Source organism: Lichenostomus cassidix, chromosome 13 (assembly GCF_008360975.1).
Source record: "Lichenostomus cassidix isolate B80296 chromosome 13, HeHo_3.0, whole genome shotgun sequence".
In the NCBI taxonomy this organism is placed as follows: Eukaryota; Metazoa; Chordata; class Aves; order Passeriformes; family Meliphagidae; genus Lichenostomus; species Lichenostomus cassidix.
This window is the reverse complement of record NC_139494.1, coordinates 3,075,577-3,091,916: the sequence shown is the minus strand read 5'-3', so window position 1 is coordinate 3,091,916 and position 16,340 is coordinate 3,075,577. Positions and strand designations below refer to the sequence as shown.

Below are 16,340 nucleotides of genomic sequence, written 5' to 3'. Positions count from 1 at the left end.
GTTTCTCCGAGGCACATGATTGATGTTCGGGATGACCAATCATCTCCCGGAAAGTTCAGGAAGCGAGGCCGTGCGAGCGGGGCGGGGCGGCTCACTCTTACCGCCTCGGCGTGCGCTCTCAGGGCAGCATGCTGGGAGCGCGTGACGCGCCCCTGAGTGGCGGACGCGGCGACCAATAGCCTGCCGCCCTCGGCCGAGCGCGCCCAATAGACGTGCGCAGAGCCGCGGGGGGGCGGCGCGGCGGCCGCGGCCGGGTAGGGTGTGAGAAGTTAGTGGCGCTGCCGCGGTGCCGTGAGGGGACGGAGACGGCCGGGCCCGGACCAGCGCGATGCTCACGGACGGCACCGCCGCCGCTGCCGCCGACGAGGAAATCGACTCGGTCGCGCCCCGCGCGCCGCCCGCCGCCGCCGAGCCGCCCGCCGCGGCCGGGCCCTCCCCGCTGGGCCTGCGGGCCGTGCGCCTCTTCGGGGAGGCCGGGCCCGGCGGGCCGGGAGGCCCCGGCGCGCCCGCGGCCGGTGAGGCCGCCCTCGACTTCAAGCTGGCGGCCGCCGTGCTCCGGAGCGGGGGCGGCGGCGGCTCCGGCAGCGACGAGGACGAGGTGTCCGAGGTGAGCGATCCCGGCCCGCCCTCCTTCCCCTCCGCCGCTTCCTGACAGGCCCGACCGGGGCCCGCCCGCCCTCCCGCTCGCCGCGCCGGCCGCACCGCACCGCACCGCACCCGTTCGTCCCGGGCCTCCCGCCGCCATGGGCGGGTCCCGGCGGCTCCGCACGGCAGCGCGGCCCGGGGCCGTGGAGGAGGCAGCGAGCGCGGGGGTCTCGCCCCGCCGCGCCTCCCGGCGGCCCCGGGGAAGGGCCGGAGGCGGCCGGGCCCTTTGCGCGCCGCAGCCGCGCAGCGGGGTGAGGATATGTCCTGACCTCAAGGAGCGGCTTCCACCTGGGAACAGGTTTGGAGGGGGAGGCGATATCTGCACCCGACAGAGAACAAAGTGAAGCCGTCAGCCGTACTATTGCTGCCCTGGACCCTGGGTTCCCAGACATGGATAAATTCCTGTAGATATAGCTAAACACACACGCTTTTATGCAACAGAAATATTTCTTATCCAACAAAATGGAAGAGGGTAATGGAGGTGTCTTCCTTTGATCTTCCAAACCTGCGCAGAGTTTTAAAGGGAGGGTGTGGAGGAGGGACTGGGGCCTTATCCCAACCCAGACGGAGCGTTCTTAAACTATAAACCTATAAACTGGCATCTAATGCTGCTTTATGTAGCCTAGGGAGGGAAGGTAAATGAAGGCTTTTGTCTGTCACTGCTGCACCAAAGGGTGAATCTTTATTCCTTAGTAGTCTCTTAGCAAAAGCAGGATGTCAGCCCTTACATGGTTTTAGTGCAAAGCAGGAGAAAGTGGCTACCACTTGCAGGCTTTTTGCAGTTTTTTTGGGCTTCTGCAGGAGGAAGAAAATAGGCAAGGTGAGACATACCCTTTTTAGTTTGGAGGCCAAGCAAGTGTAATTCAGGATGTGTCCTTGTTCCTTCTGAAGAGATGGAAGGAGGGGACCCTGCACTCATCCTCCTCTGGCTAAGTTTTTTGCCTTCTATTGATGATTCTCTTTTGTCCAGCCCTCCTGAAACCTGAACCAGGTCTTATCTGAATAAAAAAAAATATGAAATTGATGCAGACCCACATGTGCATTTTGCTTATGACCGCCTAACCTACCTTAGAAATGGTGCTATCAACAGGACATTTAACTACTCTAAAAATCGAATGATCAGGCAGATGAGCACTTGTGTGATCATTGCTTGTGTGTTTGGTGTCCTGGATGTACATGTTCAGTCACATGTGGCATTAGGTGTTCCAGTACATGCCTGTTTTGGGGAACTGGCAGACCTACCATAGATACAATAGGACACAAGTAATTGACGAGTGTCTGCTCTCTAGGAGGTCTTTTATGTCACATTTTAATGTATCTTTGAAGATACAAAGCAGTAGCTACAGAACCTGGAAAATGATGGGAAGTAGGCTGTATCAGGGAGTTTCTGGCTCTTTGCAAGGTGAGCAGAGTCCTACTTTGAAAGCTTATCCCTTTTGAACCCACCCCATTATTTAAGGGATGTGAAGATGGACAGCTAGGGTGTTTACTAAGCACTCTTGACTAATAGCAAGTATTAAGAAAGACAGCCCATTATAAATAATGTGTCTGGGAAGTTGGCGTTGAGGTAAAAAAAATAAAGGTTCCCAAACAGCTGTTAAATGATTAGTTTGAAAAACCTGGGAAAAAGTTTATTGTTTAAAATATGGAATATAAAAAATTAATTGGAATTGCAATACTTGAAGTTTTTCAGCACACATGGAGAGGAGGTGGGCTAATCTCAAAGCTGAAATTGCCTGGGGAGTTCTGTCTTGTGTTTCTGGTTGTGGAGTTACCTGGGGAAGAAGCATGGGTGGGAAGAATGTGCCTAGGCTACATGGCTGAGAGCACCAAGGGAGCACCAATTTTTATTTTTCAATTTTTATTTTTTTTTCTGAGAACTAAGAAAGCACCTGTTGTCAGTGGTGGGGACTTCTCTTTTTTTTTCCTTTGTTTTGTTTTCTCTTTTGAGCAAAGAAAAGGCAGTTAAGGTCCATGGATGGAACACTGCAATTCTTGAACAGCACTGCTTTGAGAAGCCAGTCAGTCACTGTTTGGACTGTGGTCTTGTGCCATGAGTCACTGATTTGGGTGTATGCCTTCAGCTATTACCAGTGGGTGGAATTAGTGAGAACTAAAAGGGAGAATTAAAAATAAAAAAAAAAACAAAGAAAGAGTTTTTGCCCTGCTGCCTTGATCTGTGCTCTTCTCTCTACTTTTGAAGCCATAAAAATAATGGTACAATATTCTGTAGGCTCCGCTGCGTGTCTGCAGTGGTATTTAGGTTTTGTATCCTTGTATTACTCTGAGTTTAATATGCTAAAATAATTGGACTGGTCAAAATGGCAAATTAGTTAAAGAAGAAAATCATCAGGGAAGTGCAGGACAAAGAGTGTAATGAAGCATTTATCTGGAGAATGAAAAGAGCAATATGTTTTAGCCTAACCTTTTTGAAAATATATTGCATTTCTTAGATCAGATCTCCAAGTACTTTACAGTAGAGAGTACTGTCCCCATTTTACAGGTGAAGAGGGTGTGCCCCAATTTATCCTGGCTTGCAGAACTGGGAGAAAATAAAAATTTTCTGGTTTCCTAGCTCAGTGCCTGCCTGTGGTAGTGACCAGGCTCTTGGTTGGGAAACCAAAAGTGGATCCTGTACAGATGAGTTGTGTCAGGTCCACAAGGTGAAATTTAAATGCAGCTGTGCAGAATATTTTCTAGAATTACCAGTTAAAATTATCACATGCAAATAGCAACAATTGCAAGCTGAAGCATGTCTTTGGGCATGGAGGGATGAGGCCAGGAGGGTTGTGCTGTTCCTGTGTAAAACAGGCTGCTGTGGATCTCCTGTGTGCTTGGAGAAACTTCCACCGCTGGTTGCAGTCTGAGAAATGAGGTGGTTTTGACCTCAGTGCAAATAGTCGCTTAGTTGCCTTCTAAGCTTGATCAGGGTGTGAACACAGCCTGCATCTTGTTTAGAGTGAGATTTTTGGTGTGACTTTAGTGTATTCTTACCACTCCTTGTGAATTTCGCTGGCACTTACAGTGGTGCCAAAGGCACGAGCATTAAACAGCCTCCTCTGCCCTGGCTGTGAGGGCTGTAGGTCAAGGTGAAGGTGTGCTGGGAGGGCAGTGCTGGATAGTGCATGCTCATGGGGTCTTTGGTGGCCACAGAATGTGCAGGTCCTCATCAAAAACCCTCCCAGCAGTGAAGTGTGGCAGGCAAGAGTTGAAGCAGGTGATAAATGTGGTCGTGTTAGTGCTCGGGGATGGTGAGTTTGCTGAGCTGTTGTAAATCAAGTAGGAGAAGCCAGTGGTGCCGACGGAAGTAGCAGGGGATGCAGGAGCTTGATTCAGTGAGTGGCTTTTGGCAGTGAGTGTACAAATGTAGCAAATCTCTCATATTCTGTAATTCAGGGGTTTGGAGGCCTTCAATGACAACTGGAGCTCACCCAGCCCTTGGCTATGGAGTCAGCTCAGCTCTCGGCTTCCCTCTCCTGAGCTGCCTCCACCAGCTTGCCTTACTTAAGCCTGTACCTATTGCATAAGCCTCTGGGGATATTTACATAAAGCATAATTAAAAATCAGACATAACATACCTCCTACAAGGAGTAGGATGAGTAGTTGAATGGCATGCACTCCAGAGCAGCTCAGTACCTGGAGATTTTGTCTGGGGCTCCCCTCCCTGCAGTCTGAGATCTCTAAATTTTTTAACTGGGTTTGAAATTCAGAGTAAATACATAGTTTGTTTCAAATTAGCAATGTTGTCTATTAAAGTCATTGCTGTATTGTTGAACCTCCTTAACATGGATCTTTGTAAATGGTGTGCACAATGCATCTTTTTACTTCTGAGGTTAATGTAATGCTCAGACATTTTAGTTTCCATTGTATTAGAAACAATGTAAATAGCAGCATTTTCTTTACCATAAGGAATAGAAATTCAAGATGTGGATGGAAATTCAGGTAGATAGTATTAAGCAGAAAAGCCTTTTCTCTGAAAAATGTAAGTTTCAATTTAGCAGTTGATGTTTTTCTTATTTTGACTAACTCTTTCAAAGATGAGGAGGTAAGAGGTGGAAGAAAGAGTAAAATTTTCTTCCAGGAATTATTCATTGACTAGAAAACATCAAGGGATAACATGTTTGGGTTTCCAAAAGTGTTTAGGTGACTCTTCAGGATGCAGATAGCTGGTTAGTAGGGTGTTCATTTATTTCTAGTCTGATTAGGCATCTAAGTGTCAGAAATACCTCGGTAGGTATCTCAGTAACTTTGCAAGTGTGGCCTGTGGTAACCAGAAACAAACGGTGTAGTTATGGCTAATACTAGTCAATAACATTTTACAATGAACTGGTTTCTAAGGTTTCTTGCTGAACTTGGGTCTCCCTTTAGTGCAGCTTGACTCAGTTGATTACATGACCTAAAATAAATGTCAGCAACTGTTTTCTAATGATAGGTGTAGAAAGTAAAGATGTGAAATACTACTGTATAATTACATAAATATGCAGTGCAACCCCTTGGTAAGGAGAGATTTGCCAAATTTAGCAGAACATCTATATTTAGGTACAAATTTGCACATAGGTTTCACCAGTCAACTAGTTACAGTCTGGTGGGGGGTGGGAAGGATTCGTCTGGGCATTAATTATATCAGTTCTTGTGTTCTGATATAAATTGGGGCTACCCAGCTGCTCCCCTGTGGTCTTGGTATTGGGCTGCTCTCTTGTCTCCTTTCCTTGCCTTGGAGGATGCTGAAATACAGCCATAAGGACAGCTGGATGATGCCATTGGGACATTGTCCTCTGCTCAGAGCTCAGACCGTCCCTGCAACAGTCACTTGACAGAAGGATCAGTGTGGAGGGAAAGGGAATACACAGGCACTCCTTTTTCTGTGCACATGTGTGGCCTGGCCTTTAAAACTGGGAGCAGCTCCATGGCTGAATTGGGGTGTTTGTTGAAGTTCACAGCTGGGGCTCGACCCTGGAGGTGAGGAGGCTGCAGAGCTTCGATCTTAGTAGGTAATTTTGAGGTCTTGTAACATATAGGAAGAGTCCTTTACAATATTAAGCTGTTGTTGGAGAATAAAAGTGATTCTTGGATTTAAAACAGAGGCAAATCTTGACTTATATGGAAAAAGGAAACATTCTTAGGTTTCTTTTCCACTGAAAACTTCATGAAGCAAGAAAAATAACTCCTGGATCTTGTTTGAGGACTCTTTGCAGCAGTCTTTAAGCTCTGAAGCCTCATTCTTCAGTAGGGTGCTTTTGTTTGTCTTCTATGGGTGCTTTCCTCCCTAGCAGCAGCCTGTGTACCATGCAAATACAGCTAAAGGCCTGGTGCAAACCTTGTCTTCCCAGTGGGAATGTCCTTCTCCTGGAATGGGATACTGTAAGCAAACTTCAGAAATCAATGATTTGTGCCAGTACTTAGGTAAATTTAGGAAGTTTTTGACCAGTGCCTGGCCTCAGAGGTTAGCTTAAATAGAAACTTTCTTGCTGATACCTCACATGACCTTGGTCTAGGATAAACTAAAGATTAGTTTAACTTTGAAATGATACAAATACCTCTTTTTTGTAGCAACAGACTGCAGTAACAAGATTGCAACCTTTGTTATAAAGCCATGGTGCCTGTCACACAGGGGGGTATGGGCAAATGAATATATGTATTTAGAGGTTCATTTAAAAACGATGATAGGCTATAGTTCATAATATACACAGATGTATATTGTAATAGAATACAGATAGGGGTTAGTTAGGGGTTTTTTTCTCCAACAAATAGCTTTCCCTTTTTGTTGTGAAAGTGCAGAGGTTTCATTTTGTACATTTTTGGAGGAGTGCTGAGCAAGTGAAATGTATGGAAATGCATCCTATCATAGGATAGTATCTTCTTTTTACTCTTGCAACTCATTACTTAAGATTTTTTTTCTTACGTAATGTTGATTATTTGAAGGTTCTATAAAATACAAGAAAATTTTCTCAGTTTTTGCGGTATTGTGCATCTTCTGCACAAATGCAGATAGAAAACACTTCTTGGATAAAACATAAATAAAGGAGTTGGTCCTGTGCTGGATCTTGTTACTTTCTTGCTTTTTGTGAAATGAGACCCCTTACTCACTTTTGTCCTTTGCTTTCAAGAGAGAATCAAGATTTTTTTTTCAAAAGTATTTTCATCTTTAGCTCTTCCAAAGCATCCCATAATCTGGAGGAAAAGGGTTGTAGAGTGAGAGGGGTCACTCACGGTTGAATTCTGGTGATGTGTTTGTCAGAATGCTGAGAAGTGGTAGCTGAGAAGAGAGAAGTGTGGCTAGCCAGGAGAGCTTTTGAAAGGTACCTAGCTGCATATCCTGCAGGAAGAAAATACTCCCTAATAAAAAAAAAAAGAGGACATTTTATTGACTGATGGACAGTGGGCCAACAAAGTCATCTCACATGTTTTGAACATTTCATGTTTTAGCATTAGGTTTTAGCTAGGGCCCTCAGTTATTCTCCCTTGCCTTCAGTAAAACATAGGGATTACTAATTAACTAAGTTTTTCTTCTAGGAAAATCCCTAAACCTGTTGAACTTTTCCCTTTCCAAAATTACGAATAAATCTAACAGAGTCACATGGCAGGTAGGTAGTAAGTCAGCTGTATTTCAAGAGAGAAGGGAGTGGGGAGATCAGCACTGGGGGCTGAATGATCTGCTTTCAAACTGATGCTTGGTCATGGTAACTTCTGAGCATCACCTGTTCAGAGTATGTGTTCCTCCACAGCCTGAAAGGGAGCCAGGGGAAGAGAGAGTGTCTCATGTGGATGCTTGACATTTAGGATTTGTTACGATGAATCCAACAGCATAGATCAATGTCTCTCTTTTAATTGTTTTTCTGAAATAGTTACATTTTATAGCCCTTGTACTGCTACATCTTGAATTTTGTGTGGATCATAGCTTAGACAGGGCTCTCTGATAGTTTCTTTAAAATGACTGAGTGATGGCTCAGGAGTTGCATTGGGGTTTCTTCTGCTTTGGCAGTAGGACAGTGTTTGCAGACCTGTTTGTCCAGGCCTTGAAAAGAATAGCTGCCACTAGCTTGGGCTCTGAGAGGGACAGAAAGCCCAGGATGATTTTCAGTTTGCTATAAGCCTCTAGATAGTCACTTTAAATGTTGAGACTCTTCTGTCTGAAATGTATAGGTTGGCCTGGAAACAGATTATTGAATTACTATTGTATTCAAGATCCACTTGTATGATGTTTTTTCTATGTAGGCATTGTCCCCTTGGATTGAAAAGAGATCTTGAAAGGTCATTTCCAAGAAGGTGGTTTGAATACTTCCCATCTTGTTTGGGTGTGAGCTTTTGCATCAGCAAACAAATGCATGTATTCATCTTCTGTCTTAAAAGTTTCCTTCGCTTTGTTTTAATGCCTGGGATTTGGTACTTGAGCAAGGACATCATCCTGAAAGCCCTGACTAAATTGATGCAACAATTCTGTTTTATATTCTAATAAATCAGAATACTGAGTTATGCCAGCTGTTTCTTGGTTTGAGGCTAGGAGAGAGGGGCTGTTTCTGCAGGAATATTAGATTAAACAAACAGGTGAGGAAGGAATCCTAGAGCCCACGGGGAAGATGGAGCTTTGGAAACTTGATTTAGAGTGGACTGAGATAGAATATATGAAAATAAGGAGTGCTTAGTGCAAGTGGTGCTTATTTTAGTCAGATTTGCTGGTCTCCATGCAAAGGTTTTTCTTTGGTATAAAGTACATGTCAAGAATAGGCACTTGATTTACTGGGATTGATGTGAATTTTGAATAAGCTTCAGTTGTCAGTTCCAGTTCTGGACATGACAGCTCCTTGCTGCAAGTGATTGTTTTCTACTTTGGGAAAACTTAGTCATAATTATTTTGTTTATCAGACATTGAGTATGTGATAGCTACAGCCTCGTTTTAACAGTTTTTTGGGTTTTTGCGGTAGTTACTGAGATGAGTAAAGCTTTCTTTTCTGTTATACAGAGAAACTTTGTAACATTGCCAATTTCTTGTACCAAGAGGAGTCAACCTGCGTGTTCTGTGCCTTAATTTTGTGAGGGTTAATAGGGTGCAATAGTGTTGCATATTGTTGTGAAACAGTGTTTTAATAAAAGTCAATTGGATTGTTCTTGTTTCTGGAGGATCCATAGACCAGGCAGCTCTTTCCAGAGGCAAGTGATAAGGTGTAGTTTGTAGGATTCAGCACTACTTAAATGGCATAGTGTCAGGTGTTTGCTTAAGAGAGAAATCAGGTAAGTGGTTAAATTGACATGAACTATTTGACAGGTGCTTGTCCAGGAATGTCTGCTTATGGTTCAGTATGAGTGCAAGAAAATTGAAAACCAGAACCAGCAATCTCTGGAAAGGAAGAGCAGTGCTATAAATCATTAAATCTCGTTTATTGTTTTATCTGCATGTTTCAAATAACAGCTGTAATTTTGAGAACTGACTGGTGACTTGGGGTGCCAGGCTTGAGACGCTATGGTGGAGTAGCCATAAAGATCTCAGTCCTTGCTCACTGCCCTCTGTCTCTCCCATCATTTTAATCAGCTTGTGTGAAAACACATCAATGACATTGTATTTTACCTGTGGCTGTTGGATTCATGGCCCACACTGTGTGCATGAGGACCTTTTCTTTCCTGCAGCGACAGACCAGGAGGTTGTGTCACCTGTATTTACACTGTATCTATAGCAGCGTCTGCAACATGAACCTGTGTTCTGAAGTGAGCTTACCACAGCCCAGATCCTATAGCTGCTTGTTTCATTAGCTGGTAATTGCTTAATATCTATGGAAATAAAGGCTGCCCTTTAGATAATCCTGCCTCAAGTTAGTCAGCTTCCTATTGCAATCAGAGCTAAACAGATTTGCACCCCTTCTCTCCCCACCCTCCCAATCTAATGCCCTGCCTACAGAGCGGCTGCAGCAGGTGCTGAGCACTGACAGCTCCACTTAAAGGTGGAGGCATGGTAAGCTTGTGGCCTTACAGGGAGCTGAGGTGATCTAATGCCTTTCTGTTCCCAGAAGAATGATCTTCCAGCTTGTCAGACCCCTTTGTAAGTCCATTAAATACCAGTAAAGTGGTAGAAAATTATTTGTTCCCTCCCCAGAGTTTTCTTCCTTTTTGATGTGTTAAAGCAACTTATGGAAGTGTCTGACAGCTACCTGACTTGTCACAAGGTGAGCAGTGGCTGGAAATGATGCTTCAGGTACTTTATGCTCTCCACTGAGGAGCTGATGTCCCTGAGCACCCTGTACCCTCCTGGGTTGGCAGGATGCTGGGTGATCACAGGGTCCATAGTGCTGCATAATGCCCTCTTGGTGATTCACAGATCATGGTGACTTCTGTCTGCTTGTGCTGGAACTTTTTTTTAATGGAAGAAACTGTGTTCAGAAATTACAGCTCAAGCCAAACAGAGTGGGTATGGTTTTATATAATTAATTATGTCTGAATTGTTCCCATTGATTCTATGTTGTTTCTAGGTACTGACTCTGGAGTACTTCCCTGAAATGTTTATTTTCTTTCTCTAGCTTTGAAATGCCAAGAAAGGACAGTGTCCTGAGACCCCACTGAAAGGTTTTGTGAAAATATCCACATTAGTGTATGGTTTTTCCTCTTCCTTTACTCCATCTCTTGAAACTGGAATGGTTGTGCAGGAAGGCACCTTAAGCAGGTGCGAGAAAATGTTTGGCTGGGCTGGCAGGGGAAGAGTGTTGAAAAGTGCATATTCTGGGAAATCAAAACCAGGCCTTTTGGTGGTGTTAAGTCCTCACCAGGGAGGTAGTGCTGCACTTACTTGTCACAGGGAGCATCTAAGATTGTCATGTCGGGACAAAGTCCTTCACTTTACTTTTTCCTTGGAATAATTATATTTAATGGTTTTGAAACTGGCATCCTTCATATGTGGAATTTAAAGGGGTTTGATATCAAATTTGAAATACAAACTCATTTCCAGTCTTGACTTAGTGCTGTGTCCTATCACTATTCCCCAAAAGTTCTAGAGCGAGATTGCAAGGATTAATCCAATATTGACATTCAGTTTAATAGAGGGCATGGCACATAAACTGTTAGAGTTGGGTTTATCAGACAAATCCACAAGAACTTTCTAGTGTGATCCTAATACATCATTGCACATGTTGTTAATTATGGAATAAAAATTTGTAAATGGAATTGTTACAGAAATAATTAGGGTTTCCTAACAGAGAAGAGAAATTAAGGTAGGTCTTCATTTGCATTAAAAAATAGGAATTTAGGAGTTCCAGTCAAGAGCTGGGACAAACTGAACAAAGAGTACTGTTACCCCAAAAAAGTGTTCATAGCTCAATGTGATCCTGGAAAATACAAGTTCAAGAAAATAATTTAATAGCAGCTTTCTCTCTCCTATCTACACTTTCTGTAAAGATAGTCTTCCCAGGAGCAGTAGTTTGGCACAAATGGAAGGAGAAGGTAGAACGAGCTGTCTCTGCTGCTGCCCTTGCCTGCAGAAGGAGGAGAGAACAGTGCTGTACAGCTACCCAGGAAGCTTTTCCATCGTCTGTAGCCTGTCAGGAACAGGCTATTTGTGAGCAGGTCCAAGCTATTCTGGGAAAAGTACTTTGCAGTAGTGCAACATAAAGAAGATCAGTTTAGATTTAATATTAGAAATGTGTTGTAACCCTGCATGTCATTGTCCATCTCACCAGAATTGCCAGGGTTAGCAGTGATGTTGGTGCCTGCAAAGACCCTTTGCATCCCCCTGACACTCAGTCCTGGTATTAACATATAAACACTGATGGAGTTGAGTCCACATAGCTGCGATGTAGCTGCTCTGGAGGGAGGAACCAGTGGTGTAACTGGATCTGCAGAGCTGCGAGGCTGCTGCAGTCCTTGGCAGAACTTCAGGCAAGGTCCATGGTTGCTGTGGAAGAGCACGAGACACACGGTGTAGTGGAGCCCTGCCCCTCGGGTCCCGTGCAGCTTCTTGGGTTTTAAACTGGGAAGGTGAAATTGTTTTGGCAGTTAGAATAATATCTTGAATCCATGTGTTCCTAATGAGCCTTACCAAGTAAGATGCTTATTAACTGCCCAAAGCAGCTCGCAAAATAATCCAAAAATAGCACAGTGACTGGTTACTCTATCACTTTGCTGCAGATCTGATTAGGATAGAGCAGAGTGCCTAAATTTTGCCACATGAGCAGTGTATTATGTCTTCCTGGAATGCTAACATGAAATATGTTTGGCGTTTTTATTTGCTTGTTTTGATTTTAATGAAGTTTATTTTTTGTTTTAAAACACAAGTTTATTTGATGTATTTGCGGTAGTTCGATTTTTAAAAAAAATATTATTAATGTGGGATCATTGTAGGTCACTTCCATTCACAAGAGACATCTGATCAATTAGGTAATTTCTCACTCTGCTATTAGTGGTGGTATCCAACTGTTCATTCTCTCTAGCTTTGTCTTAGTACGTGAGAAACTGCATTTATTTACAGAAATGTCAGACATTCTGACTTGAAAAAACATTGGAGCTTGTTCTGGGAGACTAGCAGTGATGCAGCTATTTTAACATTTTGTTTATGGATTTTCAGTATTTTCACACTCAAGTTATATTTGTGTTGTGGGTATGTTATTAAGCTCTTACCAAAAATCAAAACAAAACCTAAAAATTGATGCTCAACATGTGCAATAATAATGAAAGCATCTGCCTTCCTGTGATATAAAACTATAATGAAAATATTGTATATGAAGCAAGATTTTTTTGTGAAATTTTAAATGTGCAAGGTCTCTGGAAGTACAGTTGCTGGTGTAAAGAAGAGCTGAAAGGCAGGAAGAATTGAAAATAGTGGTGAAGGGAACAGATTGCACCAGTACTACCCAACTTGTACTCTTAAGTGAAAACTGTGTGTAATTCACTTTACTTGGTAGTGTTTGCACAATCATTGTTAAAAAGACTTTTTTAGAGGTTCCTGTTTGCAAAATGTATTCCCTGTTGGCAGGAGAGAGGTTCCTTGCAAGCTGAGAATTTGTGAATGGTAAATTAACACTGATTTAGGTTCAAGAGGTGCATTGTTGCCTGTAATACCTTGTAAATATATCCCAGTGAGCTTGGGCTGGCAGCAGTCAGGCAGAAAATGGTCCATATCTTTCCCAAAGTGTCGAAACCATGAAGTTTTAGAACTTGCAGCAGGACAGCTTCTGGCAGGTTACTGCAAGGCTGCTGTGCTTCCCTTTGCCTGAAGATTGCCTGGCTCATCCCAAGGCTGAACCCTAAGGCTTGCCAGGAGCCACCGAGTGTTTCTGCAGTATTTGTTAATCTCAAGTGTAGTTGACTCACTGATAGATGACATTTTTACTCCTTTTGGTATGCCCTCAAATGGGAGGACTGCTTTTAAGTGTAGTGGTGTAGTGACAAAGAAAAATATCCATTAGCTTCTAATGAAATTTCTTGTATCTAGTTCTCAGCTATGTATAATGAATGGTTGTGTACACACACGGTGGGATTTTCTGCCCTTCACCAGAGCACACAAATATGTTGCAATAGGAATAATATTTCCATCATATTAGTGCCTTGTGTAGTCTTGTGGGAAAAAATGAAAAACCCCGAAGTACTCCTGTAGGTAAGAGTGAATTTTCCCAGAAGTCATTTTTGCATCAGAGCTCATGAAAGCAGGGAGTCCTTAAGCTGGCTGTGGACTAACCTGGGATTTGAGTTCTGCTCATGGGGATCTTTCTGTAGGGGTGCATTTTGCTGTGAGTTGTAAATAGCTCTTCTTTGTTTGTAGTACAAATGTGTATCACCGGTTTAGGTCACTAATTTTCGTGCAATGACAGTTGCCTTATTTTAGGACCGTTGCCTGGATTAACCTAGAAATCTTGCTTCTTTGAGCACCAAATCAGAGCCTCACCTTTAATGTTTGTGTCTGGCACACAAGATCTGTAAGCTGGCCAGGATCACACATATCCACTGAGATGTGGACCTCGTGTTCTCTGTGTTCCTAAAAAGTCATACTTGCTTCCTCATTCCCATTATATTCCCATGTTAGCATTTCACTGGCACACAGGGCTGGCTTGGACACCAGGGAATAGTGTTACAGCTATTTACATATCAAAAAGGGGAAGAAATGAACGAACCCAAGTTGCTCTTGAATAGCAGTGCTCTGTGCAGCTCCCAGATCCTGTTAACATTGTTCACACAATGGGGCACTTAATGAATTTGCAGATGGCCTGATTTTATTTATTTATTTTTTTTTTTAAAGTATAAACTGTCCCTTTTGAGGGGGGAACGAGATGGTAGTTTTTTGCTGGGGTGAGAAAAATAGGGTGAAGTATTTTGGGGAAAACTGAGAAAGGAAGATGAGACTGGGACATGAAGTGGGAGAGGGCAGCAGTGGCTGTGTAACAGGAATGTCTGCAGCATATTTAAGGCATCAGTAGTGATGGTACAGATAACATCTAATTAGGAAATAGTGATTTTTTTCTTAAAATATTACTGAAAATAGAGGAAATTATGTTTGAACTTGGGAGAATCTGAAATGTAGCTCTGCTCTCATTAGAGTGTGAGTCAGGTATCCTCCTTGTTTACTCTGGCAAGCTGTCATAAAACTGCAGTGTGTTATGTTGAGTAATTCCATGGGCTTGTATTTGGAGATCACGTGGGGTGCTGGTGGGACAGCATTATTGCTGCTCGGTTGGAATACCTGCTTAATCGTTCTACAGATCTGTTCTTGGCCAGAAACATTGGAAACTGGGGTAATTGTGAGTGCCAGCTTGGAGATGGATGTTTCAGTGTGGAGTTTTGGTCAGCTCTTGTGTCCCTGCTCAAAACAAGCAAAATCTTTGTGCTACCTCCGTTGAAATTACTTTTAAAAGAGAAGTGAAAGGCATCTTGGGAAAACATTCCATCTTTCCCTGGCACTCAGATCGGTCTGGCTCTACCAGAGTCATTACTGGTGGCTTTTTTTAATAACAGGATAGATGGGCTTCTTGTGACAAAGATGTTACAGCCTCTTGTGGCAACCTGCTTGGGTGGTTAACTGTGCAAACATGCATAACACTTATTCAGTATTTAATCTGTGTTGGCCTTGGTGTATTTGAGGTGTTTTAAATTGTAATTTTTGCATTTTTTTTTAATGTAGGGTTTTTTCCTTTTGTGATTTTTAACTCTTCAGTGAGTTGACCAGATATTTTTTGCAGTTGTGTTCTATATTCTTGGCAGTTAAAACGCAATTACGATAGTACAGTTAGATTCTTTTTGTGGGATTTTTATTGTAGTATTTTAAATTTACTTTAAAGCTTCAAAAATGCTAAAATTGTGTTTCTGACTTGGCAAACAGGTTGAATCATTTATTTTGGACCAAGAAGATCTTGATAACCCAGTACTTAAAACCACATCGGAGTTATTCTTATCGAGTGCTGCAGAAGGTGCGGACTTGAGAACTGTGGATCCAGAAACACAAGCAAGACTAGAAGCCTTACTGGAGGCAGCAGGTACTTTGTTTGTATAGTTTTTTTTTCTGAACCTGATTTGTACAGGGATCTGGCAGCACATAAATTCTGACACTATTGAAATGTTCAGGAGTCTGGAAATTTACCATGATGAGCAGAACAAGGGAAAAAAGCTCATAGCTCTTAAAAGTGTTGCAGGTTGCTTGGTCCACTCTTTCTGTACATACAAAGTTAGAAAAATTAATTTGAATTAAATGGTATTTCATTGACTTGAGATTATATATGTTACCAGAGGGAGAATTAATGGGGAGAGAATAGAATGAAGTAGACTTGCTAAATTGAATTTTTTTCCTGCTGCTTTGGTCAATATGTAATTATTAATTCATTACTCCAGAAATTTACAGGTAAAATACTTCTTTCTCTCTTATAAGTTTCATAAAAACATTTTCCCATTCTGTAGTTCTGAGGTATCACTGTTGGAAAATGGTTATTAAACATTACTGTTTTGGAACCAGACCTGATGAACATAGTTGCTACATTTGTTACCTTTATAGTGAAATCATGACTAATTCCAGTCCTCCTACGATTTGTGACTGGGGTGTTTGCAATGGATTTAAAAATTATTTGTTAGTTGCAAAATTCCAAGGACAAAGAGATGTAAAACCCCTGCTTTGAAACAAATCCCATTTGATCATCACAGGTGTATGCTCAGACTTGTAGTGGTGTGCTGAAATTGGAGTTTTCAGATCTTACCTTGGAACACTCTTAAAGAGCTACATAAAGTAGCACTTAGTTGCAGGTGTTTAGATGCAAAGCTGTTACTGTCTTAAAGGAGAACTGTATTCTGAGGAAGCAGAGGGGGCAGGGATTTGGGTTCTCTTTGCATTTTGGATTTGAAAAACCCCCAACTTAGAACACACCATAACTTTTGTCAGCAGAAAGTTGCAGCAGCCTGTCTGCTGCAACTCTTGAGGACCAAACTTTGTTTTTCAGCTATTCCTGGGATACTCCAGGCACTAAGGGCATTTGAATAATTTAGTCCCTTTTTAAGCACCTTTAAAATTGAAAATCAGTTTCTCTCGTGTACCTAGTAACTGCTGTCCCAAAGCCTATTTCTGGCTTTATGAATTGTCAGATCTGGCTGGTGTTATGGGGCAATGCATCTCTGAGATGTGTGCTTAGAGCTGGGCTGCAGCACTCAAAGGGATTTCACACTATTTGACGCATCCAGGAGGTACCTTTGCTGCTTGTAGCAGCCATGAGAATGCTGTCTTCAGATTTCTAAGCAGTAGTTGA

The 16,340-nt window shown here is 42.8% G+C and overlaps 1 protein-coding gene across 11 annotated transcripts in view; it reads left to right on the top strand.

Annotated features, from left to right (window-relative positions):
- The first annotated feature begins 220 nt into the window (after positions 1-220).
- ANKHD1 (ankyrin repeat and KH domain containing 1) overlaps positions 221-16,340 on the top strand; it is a 98,877-nt gene continuing 82,757 nt past the window's right edge. For 10 of the 11 annotated variants that reach the window (XM_085073341.1, XM_085073340.1, XM_085073339.1 and 7 more), the window contains exons 1-2: positions 221-607; positions 14,933-15,086. In XM_085073341.1, coding sequence (XP_084929467.1) covers positions 329-607; positions 14,933-15,086 — 433 coding nt within the window. In that variant the 5' untranslated portion in view covers positions 221-328. The remainder of the gene's footprint in view (positions 608-14,932; positions 15,087-16,340) is intronic. The other variant, XM_085073343.1, reaches the window with a different exon arrangement.